At 41.5% G+C, this 21321-nt stretch overlaps 1 protein-coding gene across 2 annotated transcripts in view; it reads left to right on the top strand.

Moving 5' to 3' along the window:
* The first annotated feature begins 1528 nt into the window (after positions 1 to 1528).
* CD101 (CD101 molecule) overlaps positions 1529 to 21321 on the top strand; it is a 35708-nt gene continuing 15915 nt past the window's right edge. For both annotated transcript variants that reach the window (XM_005542199.5, XM_015430505.4), the window contains exons 1-6: positions 1529 to 1629; positions 9876 to 10256; positions 11571 to 11987; positions 13435 to 13821; positions 16956 to 17339; positions 18027 to 18431. In XM_005542199.5, coding sequence (XP_005542256.3) covers positions 1542 to 1629; positions 9876 to 10256; positions 11571 to 11987; positions 13435 to 13821; positions 16956 to 17339; positions 18027 to 18431 — 2062 coding nt within the window. In that variant the 5' untranslated portion in view covers positions 1529 to 1541. The remainder of the gene's footprint in view (positions 1630 to 9875; positions 10257 to 11570; positions 11988 to 13434; positions 13822 to 16955; positions 17340 to 18026; positions 18432 to 21321) is intronic.

Here is a 21321-nt window from a genome sequence, read left to right as displayed (position 1 = left end):
TGCGTTGTGATTATCTGATTTAAGTGGAAGCTTCCTGAGAACTCTAGCACTAGTGTAGTATTAAATTAGCCTAGGTTCAGGACCAACTGTTGAATTTAGACACTCCTCTGCCATCCTTGGTACCTGGGTTCACATCTGAGTAACTGCCCATTAGTGTAACTGCCCAATGGGTTCTCCCTGCCTGCTGCCCAGATAGAACAGATTTATCAAGACAGGAGAATTGCAGTAGAGAAAGAGTTTAATTCACACAGAACCAGCTAAATGGGAAACCAGAGTTTTATTACTCAAATCAGTCTCCCCAAAAATTCAGAGACTGGAGTTATTAAGGATAATTTGGCAGGCCAGGGAGTGGGGAGTGCTGATTGGTCAGGTAGGAGAGGAAATCACAGGGGATCGAAGGGGGTTCTTCTTGCAGTCTTCCATCCCTGAGTGGGATCAAAGAGCTGTTGGAGCCAGATCACCAACCTGGATGGTGCCAGCTGGTGCATCAGAATGCAGGGTCTGAAAAATACCTTGAGCACCAATTTAGGTTTTGCAATAGTGATGTTTAGGAACAACTGAGGAGGTTGGAATTGCGTGGCCTCTGGCTGCATGACTCCTAAATCATAATTTCTAATCTTGTGGCTAATTTGTTAGTCTTACTAAGGAAGTCTGCTCCCCAGGCAAGAAGGGAGTTTGTTTCCAGAAAGGGCTGTTACCCTCTTTGTTTCAAGATTTAACTGTAAGCTACATTCCTCCCAAAGTTAGTTCGGCCTACAACCAGGAATGAACAAGGGCAGCTTGGAGGTTAGAAGGAAGATGGAGTTGGTTAGGTCGGATCCCTTTCACTGTCATAACTTTCTCACTGTTATGATTTTTGCAAAGGCAGCTTCGTAGGGCAGATGAAGATAAACTTAAATGTCTCATGATGGTAGCTAATATTCATTGAGCACTTACTATGTACCAGATATTGTTCTAAGTGCTTTAAATAAATTAGCTCATTTGGCATTCACAGTAATCTTATGGGGTACATACTATTAGTATCCTCATTTTAGCAATGAGGGTTAGGAAAGGTTAATTAAGTTTTCTAAGATTACACAGCTACTAAAACTAGAATCTGCATGCAAACCCAGGCAGCCTGACTCTAGAGCCTGTAACCTTCAGCACCACCTCGTGTCGCCCCACGTTCATGTTTTCCAGGGGCCCTCTCCCATTTCTCAGTCGTTTCCTCTCCCAAGAGCGGAGGAGAAGGAAAGGCCAAGAAGACAACATTTCTCATGGCTTTTTAATGTATTCAGTTTACCTGAATTCTCTCATCATTACTAAATGACACATACTGAGCCAGGTTGAGGCCTATCTTTTCTTAGTTTTATCTGTATCTGTTTACTTAACCACGAAGATAACTTTTTTACTCCCAAATTTGAGTGATTAGTAAAGAGCTGTATAATGTAACCAGTTTTGCTTTTCGCAAGCCATCTCTGTTTCTCAGTGGGCTGAAAACCACACTATTGCTTCCTCTTTACTTTGCAGTGAGAGCACAGCATTTGTCACTCAACCTCTGAATGTTAGTGACACTGCTGGGACGGGAAAGGACTGTGCTGGCCTCAATGGCAGGCTTCTCATATGTGGCATCTTTCTTTCTCTTTCTGAGTAAGTTTCATAATCCTTTATGTTTCTCTTGTCACAGGAGGTAGTCAACTCAGGGTGCTGGGTGATGGAACAGGACAATTTGGTCTCTGCAGGAACAATTATGCCATATATTTCTGATGTTAGCAATGATTTTTGACTTATTGATGACAGTTCTTGGCTTACCTAGACATCCTTGAGTTCCAGGGAGGTGCAATGCTTGGTTGAGTCCCATGCACGTGATTCCATTGTTTTGTACATTTGTGTGTGTTGCCAGATCTATCAGTTTTGCTTGGCCCTGTCTTTACTCATCTTCCTGGGCTGATCATCCCAAGAGACAATAAAAAAGCCTTGTGTCAGGCTGGGCGCAGTGGTTCACGCCTGTAATCCCAGCACTTTGGGTGGATCACGAGGTCAGGAGTTCCAAGACCAGCCTGGCCAAGATGATGAAACCCCGTCTCTACTAAAAGCACAAAAATTAGCCAGGCGCAGTGGCAGGCGCCTGTAATCCCAGCCACTCAGGAGGCTGAGGCAAGAGAATCGCTTGAACTCAGAGGGCGGAGGTTGCAGTGAGCTGAGATCAGGCCACTGCACTCCAGCCTGGGCAAGAGCGAGACCCTGTCTCAAAGAAAAAAAAAAAAAAGAAAAGCTTTGTGTCTCAAACTGAGAGGAGACTTTAAGGTTTGTCTGATATTATGGCTTGATGGAATAAATATGCCTTGCAGATATGACTGGATGGAAAGAAAGGTTATGAAAGTACTTAGTAGTTTTAGACTATGCTAAAAGAAGGTTCTAGATTTCATCTGTGAGTGGAAGTGGAAATTGACTACTGAGAGACTGAGAAATGGGCAGGAAGATTCACTTGGCTCTGCTGAGGGCCATGCAGAGGGGCTTGCCTGATCTAGGGGCATTTATGTGTGTTAGAATAGGATGGAAGAAGAGAAAATTTGGAGGTAGAAGGGAGAATCAGATGAGTTGAGCAGGTAATGGAATAGTTTCAAACCAGATAGCAGGTACTTTTTAATGCTACAGTTTTCATTAACATCTGGTAAAGAGAATAGACCCCATCTCAGAATAATGTGTAAAATGCATGAAATAAAGTGCATAGAATTATAGAGGAAATCAATCACATTGAAATACAGGTATCAAAATATTTTAAATACGTTGTAATGCAATAATTTATTTGCTTCTTATTTATGGATTACATAATAAGATCTACAGGTAGGTCTGTTAACCACCAAACTTCAAAGTAATGATGAGTATAAATAACATTTCAATATATCTTAAGTAGTTGTAATGTGATATGAAGATATCTGTGGTTGTCTACGTTCGTAACTGAAGAAAATACTAAATTTCCATTAGAGGTAAAAATGAAAATAAAGGTGTAAGATTATTTTTCAGCCTGGTTTATGGACCCTTTAATCCTACATGTGGACCCAGTTAAGAACTCTTGCTTTATAGCTGGGCATGGTGGTGCACACCTGTGGCCCTAGCTACTTGGGAGGCTGAGGTGGGAGAATCACTTGAACCTGGGAGGTGGAGGTTGCAGTGAGCCGAGACTGAGCCACTGCACTCCAGCCTGGGTGACAGAGTGAGATTCCATCTTAAAAAAACAAAAACAAAAGCAAAAAAAACTTCTTGCTTTAGAGAGACTGGATGGAGCTAGTGCAGGGACCCGAATGGCTGGGATGATTGGGGAAGTAAACCAAGCTGTATTTGGTGTGACCAGGACTATGGTTGAAGAATTAAAAGAAAAGAATACAGCATTCAGCACAAAGAGGTTGCTTCATAAACATTGATTGAGTTAATTGTGCTCTTGTCTCTAGGTACATATGATAGTGTGAGGTAAGAGTCAGTCCTAGGGCCTGCAGGAGAAGTTGCCAGGACCGCTTGCTGGGTGATGGATGCCTGCCAGACTGACTTGGCGGGTGTTGATGGATAGGTGCACTGGTGGGATCCTTTGGGGGCTGGTGTGTTTCTGTTTTTTGGTTAAGTTGTCTGAGTGTGATTCTCAAGTGTATGTGCTTTGTGTATTTGAACTCTTATGTTTGCTACATATATAGGAGGAAACTGGGTTTACATTGTGCAATAATTCATAGAATTGCAAATTCTGTCTCTTTTTTTGGTAAGCAGGCTAGAAGGCCTGGGGGAAGGAAAGTAGTAATCAAGGCTCAAAAAGGGGAAGCTGGAAGCTTTTCCTTAACCCATTTAAACAATTACCTAAACTGGGTTATAGATTTACTTCTTCTAAATTCTGACTCATCCCAAGCACTAATTTTGTGTAGAAGCACAGTTTCTATGTGAAGAATACATAAATCAGGAAGTTACTTGAAAAAGCTTTGGAAGTCTGCTGTTTGTCATTACAAATATAGAGGGGAAATGAAAGAAATTATTTAAATAATGATCAATTGATCAATTACATTGGTTAGCAAATGTATACTTTGTCCCAATTTTTTTTCAATAAATATAAGGACTGAACAATCCTGATAGAAAGTGGTGCCATATGAGATTAATGTCATGGGTAAATGAGTTCTCGGAGTTAGCAGTTAGCTTTGTCTGCCCGTCTATTTCCCCCACCCTAACTAGCTGCCCTACAAATAATGGCCATTAACGTGGCAGGGTTTGGGGGAAGGGCTATTGTCTGTCTTACTGAGATTGCATTCATGAAAAATAAAACAGATTCCACTTAGTATGGATGGAAGCTGTCTCAGCCTCCAAGCATATAGGGTTTTTGAATGTGTAAAGAGAAGGAAGCTGCTTGTTATGTTGGCTATTCCTGAGGTAGGTTTTGTATAAGGTAGCGTTATTTGAAACTGCTCTTTTTTTGGTATCAAAAATGGTCAAGTATGGGCCGTTTTATAAGGTTCAACCTAATTGTTTTCATTCAAATAATACTGCAATGGTAAATTTGACAATTCAAGTGATATTTTTAAAGAAAGTCAATACCATCGAGGAATTTTTAGTGTTTTGAAAGCATGATTGCAATGTCAGTATGTCAGTGCCAAGCTTTGTACTCATCAGCCTACAAGAATATGAGCTGTTATTCAAAAGTGGCTAACCCTCTGCCCACTGAAAGAGAAAGCAAGAGGGCAGTCCTCACAGGTGTTTTTCGGAGGGTGGATGATACGTACTTGAAAAAACTCAAGAGAGAATATATTTATAATAAGATCCTTAAGCTTATGCCCCAGTGCATAGCCATTTGAGTTGATCTCTGCCAGTCATGCCTTCCACCTGAAAAATACCTTTGAAGTCTCCACACTATTTCTTTCAGTTTTCTGAGAAAGTAGTATGTCTTAGACTGTTTGGGGTGTTGTAGCAAAAGTACCATAAACTGGGAGGCTTATAAACAACAGAAATTTAGTTCTGGAGGCTGGGAAGTCTAAGATCAAGGCACTGGCAGTTTGGTGTCAGTGAGGGTCTGTTCCTCACAGCGCCTTCTAACTGTGTCCTCACGTTGCAGAAGGGGCTAACGAGCTTCCTGGACTCTTTTATAAGGGCACTAATCCCATTCATGACAGCAGAGCCCTCATGACCTAACCGCTTCCTAAGTGCCTCACCTCGTAATACCTTCACCTTGGGAATTTGGTTTCTGCATATGAGTTTTAGGAAGACACAGACGTTGATACTATAACACAGCTCCCTCCCCGTCATCCCTCTACTAAGACATTACTTCATTCATCCGCCTTGCTGGCTTCACCCATTCTCCATCCCACCCCTTCCTACCGCTCCTCACCTAGCTACTCTCTCTAGCTGCCATCCTGGTCTTCATTTTTCCCTCTCCATGAAACTCCTGGAGGTAGGTTACACTTTCTGCAGTTACTTCTTACCCTGAAAACTGCTGCTTCCACTCTATTGAAATCCCTTTGACAAAGATCTTCATGGACATCCTCCTCATCGAGCTAACAAGACTGTCCTCTGCCTTCAGAGTCCCCAACCTCTTGGCAGCCTTTGGCAGTGCTGACAAGCCCTTTCCTCTTAGAATGTTCTTCTTCCCTTGGTTTCCAAGCCGCTGTGTCCTAGTTGCCTTCCATCTAACTCTTCCCTCTGTAGGTATTGTTCCTCGTCCCATCCCCTAAAGAGATTCCGTAGTAATCTCTCCTTAGCCCTCTTCCTTCTGTTCCCCAACACTTCCCAACACTTGTATATAACTGGCCTAATCGACGTCTAACAGCTCAGAACTCTCCCTAGTTACAAACAGACATTTACAGGAGCCAACAAGAAACAATGGAGACTGCCATGGATTTGGCATTTGCAGATCTATTAATATGTTCAAGTCTGGCTCAAATTCTAGGAGTTTTTGCACAACTAAATATGGGAATGTCAAATGGTTTTTGAAAGGATTCGATTATAAATATTTTCAAAGGGTTAAATAGACCTTAACCCTTTGAAAATATTTATAATTTATATGTAAATATAAATATATATTTAAATATTATTTCAAAATGTTTGCTGAATATCCTTCCTGTCTATTCCACGGTCTTCAAATTTAGTATTTCTAAAATTAAATGCATTATATTTTCACTCACCATTATACACACAATAGTAACTCTGCCTGGTATCTGTATTTCTATTCAGAATATCAATATTCTCCCAGTCAGCCTTATCAAACTTACGATCTTTGATTTCTTCCTATCTCTCATCTCGCCTACTACTCCCAAGCATCCAAAACACTGAAAACTCTACAGATTTTGTTTCCACAGTAGCTAGGTTATAGTACCTTTATTTTTATCCCTATTGCTTTTGTCACCTCTGCCCTGAGCTCCTATAATTACCTGATACCTATTTCTAACTTCCATCATCCTACACACCAACTGTCAGGTTCATTTTCCTAAGACCTTTCAAATACTTTCAGTGGATTCCCCATTGCCTAATGAATCAAGTCCAGACTTTTAAATGTGATAGTCAAGTCTTTTCTGCTCTGGACCCAAAATTGCTCTCCAGTTTTACCTCTCTCTATTAATCTTCATGCAGCGCCCCCACCATCCAGTTGATTACTCCTTATTTTTGAATATGTCTTTTGATTCCTACTCACAGAGTCTTGCCATGAAATCTCTTTTACCTAAAATGCCCTGTCTCCCCATTTACCTTGTCATAATCTTCCCAATTCTCCAAAATCCATTTCTAATGCCATCTCTTATGCCATCTCCATAAACCTGCTTCCCTCCCCTCAAAATGTAGTCCCTCCTTTCTTCAAAATTTTTGAAGCACTTTTATTATATGTTTTCCATAGAGAGATGACTGCTGTCCACTTGACTGGATTATAAAATCCAGAACAGAATCTAGCCTAAATTCATCTTCATATCTTAGTCCGTCAAGCATGAGAAATACTATAAGTGGTTGAATAAATATTTATTGAATTGGCAAATAAAGCAGCAGAAAAAGAAGTATGTGTTTTCACAATAAAAATTTTCAAATGTGGTACCCATCTTGCTGAAAAGTGATGGGAAATGTTGGAGCAGTGTTGCCTAGCCACCAAAAATAACATCGTTTGTAGAAACATGCCTTGATATAAGTAGGTTCATGGTACCTCAAAAGCCACATTAAAAAATATTTTTATTGTGAAATACAACATAAGAAAATATTAATAAAACATACATTTTCGGTTTAACAAATAAGTAAAAAGTAAAATCTATATAATATCTACCCAGGTCAAGAAACAGAATATCACCAAGACCTAGAAGCAGCCACCCAGCCCGCAGTGTGCCCCATCAAATCACAGACGCTCCCCCGACACAATCACTTTCCTGACTTTCATGATAACCGCTTCCTAGTTTGCTTTTTTTTTTTTTTGAGATGGAGTTGCCCAGGCTGGAGTGCAGTGATGCAATCTTGGCTCACTCCAACCTCTGCCTCCCAGGTTCAAGTGATTCTCTTTCCTCAGCTTCTGTAATAGCTGGAATTACAGGCACCTGCCACCATGCCTGGCTAATATTGTATTTTTAATAGAGACAGGGTTTCACCATGTTGGCCAGGCTAGTCTTAAACTCCTGGCCTCAAGTGATCTGCCCACCTTGGCCTCCCAAAGTGCTGGGATTACAGGCATAAACCACCTCGCCTGGTCATTTCCTAGTTTTTTGCTGATGATTTTACCCCTTATGTATGCATCACTAAACACTATAGTGTGGTTTTACCTGTTTTTAAACTTTATAAACAGTAGGATTATTCTGTATAGAGTCACAAGGGTTCAGAAGTGTTTTTGTATCTTTCATTGAACGTAGTCACTCATGTTATTGCAAATAGTTGTAATTGTTGATTTTTATTTCTATAACATTCCACTTTATGACTGTACCACAGTTTATCCAGTGTACTGTTGATGGACATATAGGTTGTATCTTGTTTGGGGTTTTAATGAGCAGTGTAGCTGTGCATATTCTTTCACACATAGCTTGGTGCACACATTTCTCTAAGATGGCATTGCTGAAAAGTGTTTTAAACTGCCACTGTAGTATAACTGGTTGGTAAGTTATAATTTACATTTTCCCAAGGTGGTCTAACTTCTATTCCTGGCTTCTTATTACAAAAAGAGCATGATATAAATATGTCACATTAATTTGAACTTATGAATAAATTAGTGTATTCTAAATTATTATAGAGGCTGGGTGCAGTGGCTCACACCTGGAATCCCAGCACTTTAGGAGGCTGAGGCAGGCAGATCACTTGAGGTCAGGAGTTCGAGACCAGCCTGGCCAACATGGTGAAACCCTGTCTCTACAAAAATACAAAACTTATCCAGTCATTGTGGTCCATGCCTGTAATCCCAGCTACTCAGGAGGCTGAGGCAGGAGAATCACTTGAACCTGGGAGATAGAGGTTGCAGTGAGCCAAGATTGTACCACAACACTCTAGCCTGGGTGACAGAGCAAGACTGTCTCAAAAAAAAAAAAAGAAAAAAAATATTATTACTAGAAATGTGTGTGGTTGGCTGACTAGTTGGTTGAGTGTTGGTTGGTTTCCCAATTTTAGATTGAGCATACATGTATGAGATATATGCACCTGACTGCCTCAGGTGACCACTTACCTTTTCTTCCCTTTTGACCTTTGTTGTAGTTCCCTTCTATCCCTTAGAACTAGTTTCATTTCATCCCAGATTCCTATACTCAGTCTTTTTGTGTTCTCTGTAATGTCCTTTTTCCTTTCCCTCACTTGTTTTTTCCACTCTACTCTCCTTACTCTTTGTCCCTGGAGAGTCACAAAATGCAGCAGAGGCTCTGCTTCTTCCTCGTCTCCTTATGAACTCTGTTCAGTTAACTCCATAAAGCCAGCAATCTCTCCCTGTCTGGCCCTTCCGATGTCTTCCAATCCATCTTCCCTTTTACTGTACCCTGGGCCCCTAGTGAAAGAACTGGCCACCCTTGTGGCATGTCTTTGTCCTTTCTGCAACACAAAATGAACTAGCCTTTAATATCAATCATAGTAAGTAAAGATACGCTTTTTGATTTCTAAAAAATGATTGATTTAAAAAACTTGTCAAATGAAATGTTACCATTTAATTATGTCTTTTCCTTTAGACCTAATACTTGAGATTTGTTCTAATAGAAAACATTTCCTAGTAGTCCCAACGGAAAACTTTTGGTAAGAACAAAGCTAAAATAAATTCTAATCCCAGAACCTGCTGGATTTTACAGCCATCTATTAGGAGGCTTTTCAGTAAAAGCGTTTCTTTAAGAAATGACAAAACAAAACCAAAAAACCCTCCACAGAATAGAAAGGAAGTGCTGCTGCCTCTTCAGATGCTAATTTTGGCTAGTCTTGCAACAGACCTGGCTAGGAGCTACAAATAGTTCAACCAACCAGCTAGAAAAATCATGGCACCAAGGGCAGAGCCCTAGACTTTGCGTCTCCAGCAACTACTTCTCTGAAAACTGCCCGACAATGGCAGCAGGCACCCTGGAATTTGAGGCTTGAGGAAGTATATGCCAAATTTTTTCATAAAATAATGTAAAATTATCATACATTTATTTGCTTTAAAATAAGTACACTTCGATAAGCAGATGTTTTATAGAAGTGGTCATGTTACATTGATGAAGCTAAACTTTTTTTAAGAGACCGAAGATTACTATAGAAGTTAAAGTTATAAAAGAACAATTAACCCATCAAGCAATTCCACTGCTGCTCAGCCTGAAGAAGATGTTGAACGTTTGAGTTGATTATAGCTAACAGCCTGAGATCTCATTTACCAGAATTGTAATACAAGGAAATACATAATGTGGTACACTGGGAACTGAAACACTAATCTCTTTTTATTCCCCTTTCTTTCTCCTACTTGCAAGCTAAGCTCAGCATTGGCCAGAGAGAAGTAACAGTTCAGAAAGGACCGCTGTTTAGAGCTGAAGGTTACCCAGTCAGCATTGGCTGCAATGTAACTGGCCACCAGGGACCTTCTGAGCAGCATTTCCAGTGGTCTGTTTACCTGCCAACAAACCCGACCCAGGAAGTCCAGATCATTAGCACCAAGGATGCTGCCTTCTCTTACGCAGTATATACGCAGCGGGTGCGAAGCGGAGACATCTACGTGGAGAGGGTCCGGGGCAACTCAGTCTTGTTGCACATCTCAAAGCTCCAGATGAAGGATGCTGGCGAGTATGAGTGTCACACACCGAACACTGATGAGAAATACTATGGGAGCTACAGTGCAAAGACTAATCTAATTGGTAAGCTGCTTGTCCGCTTCTGCTCGCCAGCCCCTGAGAAGCCAGAGTCTCCACCATCACCATATCTTGCCATGTGACCTGGCTTTATATTGTTCCATGTTCTTTGGGAAAAGAGCCCATATACCCTTGTGGATATTTTGGAGATATGTCACAAGGGGGTATCTCCTATTCTCTAAAATTATGTTTCTTTTCTCAATTATCTTTGACATATGTAGATGGTGTGTGGTTTTCCCAAGGCCTTGTCCACAGCTATCCATAGGTTGCTAATAGCAACAGCATTCAACAAAGCTGTGAGAGTTCTCCCTGTGTTGTCTCTGCTTGGAGGCAGAAGAGTAATTTGACAAGAGAGCTGCTACCATAGGTGATAAGTCATTAACTTAGAAATGATTACTCTCAAACTACCATTCTCTAGCATATTTACATATTGGGAAAGGGTCATAGTCTTTGCAGTTGTCACTTTGTCCCTTTGCCTGGAATATCTATCACCCCCTTTTCAGCTTAACAAACTCCTACATATACTTCAGGACCCAGTTTAGATACTACCTCTTCTGTGGAACTCATCTTGACTGCTTGGGCAGAATTCCCACTTTTGTTTCTTTTAGATTGTCTGTTCATACCACTACTATCAGCATGCATCCAGTTATATGGTAACTGGCTGTTTGTATACCTCTGTCGCACCACATCCTCAGCTTCAACTCAGTGGCTAGCACTGAGTAGATGCTTGGTCACATTGGTTGATTAAATCTAAGTGTTGCTTTCATATAAGCTTAGGCTGTGTGATTTCATTTTAAGAAAACAAGAACGGTAGGGTAGTAAGAGAGTTACCAAAACTTTAGTAAAGAATGCATTTGGGCTCTAAATGATACATTTTAACAGACATTATTACATTATTACAGAGCCTTATAGAGGAGCAGGTTAAGGCCCAGGGAGGTGAAGTGACATGCCCAAGTCCATGTAATAGGGATGGATGTAGGACCAGAATCTAAGGTTTCTCTGTCCCAGTGCTTTCTCGCTTTAAATACATGCTTTGTGTCTGAGTAGCTAAATTGGTTACAGCCTATGCTAATGAAGCAAAGTGAGGGTCAACGCATTGGTGAGACATTTACTTTGCCAAGTTCCGTAGACTGTACATAGAAGCCAGTGTTCCCATTAGCAATAGAGAAAGCATATGGATAGGAAGGCATATGGCAAGTGGAAAACCAACTCGAAGTCTGTGTGCTTTACATATGGTAGCTCGGGGCACCATTTTCACCTAAGGAGGCCCACTGGACAAGCACTGGGCCAGTCACATTATTATCACTCCTTTGTTTCCAGTTATTCCAGATACCCTCTCTGCCACCATGAGTTCTCAGACTCTCAGTAAGGAGGAAGGTGAGCCATTAGCCCTCACCTGTGAGGCATCAAAAGCCACAGCCCAACATACACACCTCTCTGTCACCTGGTACCTAACACAGGATGGAGGAGGAAGCCAAGCCACCGAGATTCTCTCTCTCTCCAAAGATTTTATATTGGTCCCTGGGCCCTTGTATACAGAGCGGTTTGCAGCCAGTGACGTACGGCTCAACAAACTGGGGGCCACCACGTTCAGGCTGTCCATAGAGAGGCTCCAATCCTCAGATCAGGGTCAGCTGTTCTGTGAGGCAATGGAATGGATTCAGGATCCAGATGAAACCTGGATGTTCATCACTAAAAAGCAGACCGATCAAACCACTCTGAGGATCCAGCCAGCAGGTAATTATCTTCCTACGAAATTCATTAATACACTAGTATTAGGTAGTGGGTATTTATGAGGTATGCTTTAATTTTCGTTCTAATCCTTTGTTGGCTCTAAACAAATTGGCTAGAAAGTTTGATTTGATTTTGTATTTTTGTCATCTGAGAAGCATAACTAAGAGGGAGGACATTCAGTTTTGGCTCTGCCCAGATTCTTTGTGGGATAAGGTCTACTCAATGGTTAGATCGATTCCACAAGCCAGTCATGGAAGTAGTTTTGTTACCATTTTTGCCAGTCTCTGTGTTCGCACATTATCTACATTATCTAATTTAGTCGTAACAACCACCCTGTGAGGCAAGTAGTTGAGTCTCCATTTTAAAAATGAGGACTCTGAACCTCAGACATGCTAGATGCGCTGCGTAAGCCCACCTAGCTGGTGAGAGTGGGGCTGGTATTCAGAGGGAGGCCCGTCTCTCTCCAAAGCCCACTCAGCACAGACAGCTGGGCCTCAGAGTAGCTCCAGTTTCCAACATGAAGCCTTGTCTTCGTCAGTGCTAGGATTTCCTTCCACCTGCCCCTTTTCCCAACTTGGAATGCAGTCACTTTCCGTTTTTATTATTTTTTTAATTAAAAAAATTTTTTTAAGGACAGGGTCTTGCTATGTTGCCCAGGCTGGCCTTGAACTCCTGGGCTCAAGCAATCCTCCTGCCTCGGCCTCCCAAAGGGCTGGGATTTCAGGCATGAGCCACCACACCCAGCCTGCTGTCACTTTTCATAATCTTTTGGCATTTTTGTCAAAGCAAGTATAAAGGCCTTGTCTGTGATTCTTGGTCTCTCCCTATAGGCTTTTGTCCAACAGGATTGGTTACTAAGCCATGTACTGTATACCCATTGCTAAAAGCAATGATCCCATGGTGGATCATTAAAGTTTTTTCTTTATTAAAAAGAGTGTTATTGTGTTCCACTAAAAATTGTCCTGTTGGCCTCAAGTATCCAAGTTACACTCATGAGTCCTATGCAGCAATATCACATGTGCTTTTTAACTTCAGAAAATTCTGCTGGAGATTCTTTGCCAAAAAAGACATTAAGAAATCACAATTTACAGCAATTCAGTATAAAATATTTAATTTAATATATCTATTTAATTCAGTATACAATATTTTAATTTTTAATTTAAAAAGCATACATTACTATATGCATCATACGTTTGTGCATTCATCTTGCTTACTAAGAGTGCATTCGGAAAACCATGTGTACTGCCCTTTCCAGGTGACTTAAGGAAGAGTCATGAGTGTTTTTTACTCTAAGGATTTTTTTTTTTTGGTTTACCTACCAGTATAGAGCTGAACTCTCACATAAAATGTGATCCCTGTGGCATCCTTACAGAGGGTGTCATCTCTCTCTTGTGCTGAAAGGACAGGGGCTGTGGGCTCTCTAAATACCTGCCTTGCTTTTGTTTCCCAGTGAAAGATTTTCAAGTCGACATTACAGCTGACAGCTTGTTTGCTGAAGGGAAATCCTTAGAACTGGTTTGCCTGGTTGTAGGCAGTGGCCGTGACCCACAGCTTCAAGGCATTTGGTTCTTCAATGGGACTGAAATTGCTCACATTGATGCTGGTGGAGTCCTGGGCCTGAAGAATGACTACAAAGAGAGAGCAAGTCAAGGAGAGCTCCAGGTCTCAAAGTTAGGCCCCAAGGCTTTCTCTCTCAAGATCTTCTCTCTGGGCCCAGAGGATGAAGGCACCTACAGATGTGTGGTAGCAGAGGTCACGAGAACACGCACAGGTTCCTGGCAGGTGCTTCAGAGAAAGCAGTCACCAGACAGCCACGTGCACCTGAGGAAGCCAGCAGGTATGTGAAGTCAAGACCCGGCATGCACTGGGCTGCTTTCAGATGCCCCCTCGTCAGTAGAAGACCCCTTTGTGGATACAATGGGGATCTTCATGAAGAGCAGGTTTCAATCAGATCATATTGGAGGTGGAGTGGAGTGGAGTAAAGGAAGGCACCCAAACTAGCTGGAGACCCGAGTCCTATTCCTGAGTCATTACTTAGGCTGCGACCATGAACACACCACTTTACGTCTCTAAGTCTCAGCTCCCTCATCTGTAAAATGATGGCACACAACTAGATGGTCTTCAAGTTCCTTCTTGCTGGCTTAGAGTCTAAGCCCTCTGCCTTGTGTGTGTGTGTGTGTGTGTGTGTGTGTGTGTGTGTGATATGAATAGGTTAAGAGTAAAAAGCTACACTTTGTCCTCCTTCCTGGGGAATGAACACCCATGTTATCCTACCTTGAGACTCTGCTGGCATTTTTCAATTGCCTTCTGTTAATCTCCTACTATGTCAACCTGGTGTGGGAGATAGTACTTAGTCATAATTCTGACTCACAGTAAGAAACGAAGAGGTAATTGATAGTGGGCAGACTCCATCCTCTGCATTTTGCTGTGATGTGGTGAGACGCCGGTCCAAATGGTTCTGAGTGTCTGCAAGCACAGAACTGAGGAAACCACGCAGTTTACCTTTACTTTATGAAGGTTGGGCGACTTTAAACATGTTTGAATAATCATTGCCTTTTGTGTGGAGAAAAACAGACAAATCTACAACTAATATAAGGATTCACTAGGCTGGGTTTAAATTCAAAGTCCAGAAAGATTAATTGCCCCCAAATTTTTTTAATGTTTTAAATGTTTAAAAACTGAGCTGAAAATAAAGATGTCCTTGTTGCACTGGCTTATTGGAGACATCTCCAAAGATAGATACATTTTCCTTTCATGTTCTCCAATACGCCATTTACTAGGAATGAAGATGCACTGATTTGGCCTTGAGTGGCAGGCCAGGAGGTGTGTTGTGTTCGCTTTCACACTAAACATTTGGTCTGACTTTCTAGAATTAAGGAAAAACAATATAGGTAGGGTTTACATATTTATGCAGAGATAAGTTTCTGCTTTATGCATCTCAGCCTTCTCTGGAACATATCTGCAGGCTTTTGTAAACCTGGTATGTGGGAATTTCACCCAAAGGGGAACTTCAGGGTACACAGCTGATAATCCTATCAATAGGGTCATCTTCTAAAACTAAAAATAGTTCTTTGTATAGGCTGGAGTCTACACTGGGCTTACTATGTAGACGCAGAAAAAGTTATTAGCAAATTTATTAAGGATCTTATTTAGCATTCTGTTTTGAAAGTCAAACGTTACTCAAAGTATTAGCAACATTTCATCATTTATGAATATTTTAATCACCCATTACCGTTGTGAATGTGTAACTTACATACATTTCGTAAGTTTATTACTTCTTACCAAAAGGCAGTAATGGCCACAATGAACTAAGGAAACATCATTTAAAAAAAAAAAAAATCATGTTAGTTTAAACTAATCATCATGGTTATCTTAAAGTGGTGAGATTTTGAGTAATAATTTCCCCTCCAATTTCTAAACTTCAGTTATGAGTCTATTTTTAACTTGAAAAAAATTAAATTTGAAAGCAGATTTGCTCTTTTAAAAAACATATTTATGGACATTAACCTTCATTCTGTCTTTGTTACTTATGTGTATGTATGCATAAAACAGTCAAAGACTGAACTCCTTCCTCCGCAGGGAAGAACAATTTGCAAATTCATTTAGATCCTATTTAGATTTCTAATGCCAGTTCTATTTTATTTTCCTCTTTTGCTTTGAATTACCTCTGCTTTTGCCAGAGCCTATCATTAAACACTGATGCTAGCAGCTAACCTTTACTAAGTACTTTCCCCAGCCATCCAGGCTAAGCTCTTTGCATGTGCCATTTGTTCAGTCTTCTCAACAATGCAGCAAGGTGAGCACTATTATCATCTTCATTTTTACAGAAAAGAAAACTGAGGCTCAGAGAGGTCAAATATGTTACCCAGGGCAATTCTGACTCCAGGAGCCGTGGCCTTAAATTAGTGCTGGGCTGCCTAGAATGTACAATCTCCTGCTGTATCTCTACATTGCTCACAAAGCAACCAGGACAAGACCTTGCAGAATTCATGTTTGTTGAATGAATGTGTTTGTTGAATGATGACTTGAATTTCCCATCTGAGAGTCAGATTTACATTTATGGTTTTACACTGTAGTTTAGACATAAGAAGCCTCTCTGTTTACAACAACGTGTATATGTATATATACATGTATTTTCCCCCCAAGTAATTGTTTTTTATAGTAATATTGTGAACAGAGATGTAATTAACAATGTTTCTTCCTCATTCAAAACACTTACTAAACCAATTAGCTTGATTAGGGAAAGATAAGAAAGAGGAAGATCTTTTTGAACTCTGAAGGTCCGAATTCTAAAAAACTAAAAATTTAAATAAACACAGCTTTATTACTTTCAGGCTCTTATATCTACCCTAATTAATATACTAAAACATTACCAGATGTTTGGCCAACTAGATATCCTTAAGGAAGAGTTGATTTAACAAACTAATAAAAAATACGTGCAAGTGATAAATGGCTTAAGTAAGCTGGGCACAGTGGCTCATGCCTGTAATCCCAGCCCTTTAGGAGGCTGAGACAGGAGGATTGCTTGAGGCCAGAAGTTCAACACCAGCCTAGGTAACAAAGAGAGACCCTATCTCTGCAAAAAATTTAAAAATTAGCCAGCGTGGTGGCACGTGCCTGTAGTCCCAGCTACTGAGGCACGAGGCAGGAGGATCGCTTGAGCCAAGGAGTTTGAGGTTGCAGTGAGTTAAGATCACAGGGCTGTGTTCCAGCCTGCACAACAGAGCAAGACCCAGTCTTTAGAAATAAATAAATTGTTTAAGGGTAAATACATCCTCCGATATTCTTTCTGCTATCTTGTTTCCACTATTTAAGTGTTTGGCAAATCTTTTGCCGGAGGGTGGTGCAAGAGGAAACAGCCCGATTTGACTTGTCACAAACTAGTCAAGTCCTAATTAATGAGATTTCACTGTATTTTAGAAAATTTCTTATTTACCTAAAACAGTTTTTTTCTTCTATAATCTGTAACAGCAAGAAGTGTGGTCGTGTCTATCAAGAACAAGCAGCAAGTTGTGTGGGAAGGAGAGACCCTCGCCCTTCTCTGTAAGGCTGGTGGAGCTGAAAGTCCCCTGTCTGTGAGCTGGTGGCACATCCCACAGGATCAGACACAGCCCGAGTTTGTGGCTGGCATGGGGCAGGATGGCATTGTGCAGCTGGGTGCCTCCTATGGAGGACCCGGTTACCATGGCAACACAAGGTTGGAGAAAGTGGACTGGGCCACCTTCCAGCTGGAGATCACCTTCACTGCCATCACAGACAGTGGCACATATGAGTGCAGAGTATCTGAGAAGTCTCGGAACCAGGCCAGAGATCTGAGCTGGACTCAGAAGATTTCAGTTACTGTAAAGTCTCTGGGTAAGTGTCAGAGGAAGTCCTTTTCTGCACCTGTATATCACTCAATTCATTCTGCAGTGGAATTGGATTGCGTGTTATCCTGAATCCCCCAGTGATGGTATGTGTACCCTAGGACACAGAGCATAGTCTCTGGCTACCCTCTCTGTCAATCAATCTTTAAAGTTTCTTCATCTTTGTAAAGATCATCTTTAGGATGCAGCTTGTAAATTGTTGTTCAAAGTTAAAAACAAAACCCTATGAATCAGCTTATAGATGAGTATAGCTGAGCCTCATATCTTCTGGCTTTTGAGAGCTGCAGCCCTGGGATTGCAGAGCCCATTGGAGCATGTGCAAAAAAAAGGGTTCCGATACTGAACCCACGCATGGGGGTAAGGGAAAGAGGCCAGACATCTGGGGTGGGGAGTGCTCCACCCACTCAGCAGCAGCTGTCTAAGTAGCAGATTGGGGAAACACTGCCTATTTGTTGTGGCTGCTGGGAACAGTCTTAGAAGAGGATCAGCTTTGCAAAATTGAGGTCAGAGTTCAGGACAGACTGTACTGAGAATCAACTTCTACTCTATAAAATATAAAACTCCAGATGTACAAATGCATGGTCCTACTCAAAGAGGTGGCAGCTAGAAAAACCTGAAAGTGCTGTATTTTAATCTGGTACATATATTAGAAATTATGTTTCATTTTTCTGTCTAGAGTCAAGTTTACAAGTTAGTCTGATGAGCCGTCAGCCACAAGTGACGTTAACCAACACCTTTGACCTGTCCTGCGTCTTGGGGACTGGTTACTCTGACCTCAAGGTGCCACTCACTGTGACGTGGCAGTTCCGGCCAGCTAGCTCTCACGTCTTCCACCAGCTTATTCGAATCACCCACAATGGCACTATTGAATGGGGGAATTTCCTATCCCAGTTCCATAAGAAGACAAAAGTTTCACAGTCTTTATTTCGTTCACAACTCCTGGTGCATGATGCCACTGAGGAAGAGACAGGAGTGTATCAGTGTAAAGTAGAAATTTATGACAGAAATTCCCTATACAACAACCACCCTCCGAGAGCTTCTGCCATCTCTCACCCATTGAGAATAGCGGTCACTTTACCAGGTAAGTGTGACTTGAAATTAATCCCTGCTTTAAAAACAAACAAATAAATAGCAAGCCTCCCATTCTGGGTAAGTTATAACAAGAAAACATAAAATACTTTCTCCCATATTTGTTCTATCTAAGTAAGCACCACATCATGAATGATACCCAGGTCAACATTGAGTTAGTATGCACGGGTTGGCCATACTGGTGGTTAAAACATTGAAATACCTTCCATGTCAGCTAATTGCTGCTCTCTATCCATTCCCCATTTTCCTCTAAGTTCCCACCATCCAGCAACTAAAGGGTACCACGTGGCACAGCAGGGGGCCTCTAGGACCTGGCTCCGGGGGAGAAGATATGTTTTGGATTGGTCACGGTCCAGGCCTTACCAGTTAGTAAACATTTGCAATGTCTCTGCTGGTGGTAGGGATAAGGTAAATTCCACTGGAATACATCCACCTACTTATTTGTAAGGTGTTAATGTATAAGAGTCAGAAAATTTATTATTACAATTACATATAATCCATCTCATCAACTGATAATACAGCACAGGAGATAAAAGTGAGATACCACCTAGGCAAAGTTCTGCTGTGTCATGTATCTTTTGTCTCATAGTCTGCATTCTGTTAGGACAGAGTGATGGAGAGACATTGAATTATTTAGATCTGACAATCACTGGATAGCAGAACAGCTTTGGATGAGCCACCTAATCTGCTCAAGCCTTAGTTACCTGATCTGTAATTGTTAATGTGCAATTTAAATATGGTGACATATATAACATGCCGAGTACCTGACATACCAAGATGATGCTCAAACGTGGTCGCTGTCATTCTCGCTGCCGCTGTGCAACATTTTTGGTAATAGTAATGATCCCCTTGTTCTTGAATTCATGCTTAATTAATTTGTCCTCTCTGTGGTATTTGCAACTGCTGCCCCAATCTGTCTTCTTGAAACTTCCTTTTTCCTTGGCACCATGACACAAGATTTTCTCCTCCACTGATTTATTCTTTAAAGAAAATAGTTTCTCTGGATTTTATTCTTAGCTTTGATCTCTTTTCATTCTATACACTTTCCTGCAGTGGACTCATCCCTACCTATGGATACAACCTGTATGTTCACAACTCCCAAATTCATTATCTTGACCAATTTCTCTTCTGATCTCCAGACTCATATATACAGCTGTCTCCAAGACATGTCTGCACTCATTATGTCAAAACATAAACCCCCCATTATCATCCAAAGCTCTTCCTTCTACATTGCCCCTTATGTCCCCACTCCCCATCAGTGACCCAAGTTGAAAACCTGAGTCATCACAACTCTTATGTTCACCTTGTATCTAAACTCCCATAGTGTGACATGCAAGGCCCTTTATCATCTGGTACATTTGTGTCTTTCCAGCATCATTTCCTTCAACTTTCCATCGTGAATTTGAGCTTCAGTCACACTGAATTACTTGCAGCTCCTCAATAGTCCATGTTCCCTCTCACTTTCAAAATCTTTGGTCAAGTTGCATCTTTTGTGCAGAAATCCTTAACCTCTTCTCTATCAGAATAATTCCTATAAACCCTTAAGACTCAGCTCAGAATTATCCCTCCAGGAAGTCTCCCCTCACTCCTGTATTTGGGCTAGGAGACCCTGCTGTGTGCTCAGATAGGCACTTCTACATACCTCTGTCTTAACATGAGGGACATGAGGAACAAAAATTGTACACTGAGGCCAGAGGTGGCTCACACCTGTAATCCCACACTTTGGGAGGCCAAGGCAGGCGGATCACCTGAGGTCAGGAGTTTGAGACCAGTCCGGCCAACATAGTGAAACCCCGTCTCTACTGAAAATGCACAAGTTAGCCAGGCGTGGTGGTGTGCACCTGTAGTCCCAGCTACTCAGGAGGCTGAGGCACGAGAATCACTCTGCACAGGAAGTGGAGGTTGCAGTGAGCCAAGATCATGACAGTGCACTCCAGCCTGGGTGACAGAGCAAGACTCCATCTCACACAAAACAACCAAAAATTTCACACTTGAGAAAGGTTTCTCAAGACTTATTTCAGCTCCACATTCTAAATGCGGAAGACAGCGATCAGGGCAAATATCATTGTGCTGTGGTAGAGTGGCTGTCTGTCTACAAATGGCACTTGGCACCATCTCTAAGCCTCTGTCCCTGTACTTGTCTCCCTCTAGAGTGTGAGCCACTGAGGGAAGATATCCACAGGGCCTGGAATTGTCTGGCACATAATATAGTGTGTGCTTCATAATGTTTGCTGAAGGAAGAGTAAAGAGACCTACTGGCAACACCAATAAGCAGTTACAAAAGTAGAGTGGGTGATGTGAGCAAGACGTGAGAAGAAGATTTGGGAACAAGGATGGTCACTCATCTTTCTGACAAAGCAGAAAAGCTGCTGGGGTCAAAGATTAGTTGACTCCACATCCATACGATGTTTCCACAGTTAAGTGGCTGCAAAGATGCACACAGTTTTAATCACTCATGTACAACTTCCTTTTGTTTACCCATGTTTGAAGGCAGATACAACTAGAGTTTGAAAATTGTGAATCCAGAAGTACTCTGCATATTAAACACACAAACACAGCATTAATAGGGCCACTTTCTCCCAATCTGATACATGAAATATGACAGAAGAGATGCTTGTGCTTAAATACTGAAGCAGTATCATGTGGAAGAGAGATACTGGGCTTGTCTGTGTGACACTCCCTCTGCCACACCACCCCTACCAAGCACAGGTAGCACTAGGACTAGTCATGAAGAGATAAAATTCAACTTGATATCAGAAAGCATTCTGGAGTGGCAGAGCTGTCCAAAGATGAAATGGGCTGCCTTGTCAGCTAGTGATGTTGTTCAAAAGCTGGATGAGCAGTGAGCGGGGCTACGGTAGAGGGAGTTCACCCATATGATG

The sequence above is a fragment of the Macaca fascicularis genome, chromosome 1 (assembly GCF_037993035.2).
Source record: "Macaca fascicularis isolate 582-1 chromosome 1, T2T-MFA8v1.1".
Lineage (NCBI taxonomy): Eukaryota > Metazoa > Chordata > Mammalia > Primates > Cercopithecidae > Macaca > Macaca fascicularis.
Note: the sequence above shows the minus strand (reverse complement) of the source record. Positions and strands in the feature narration are given on the sequence as shown.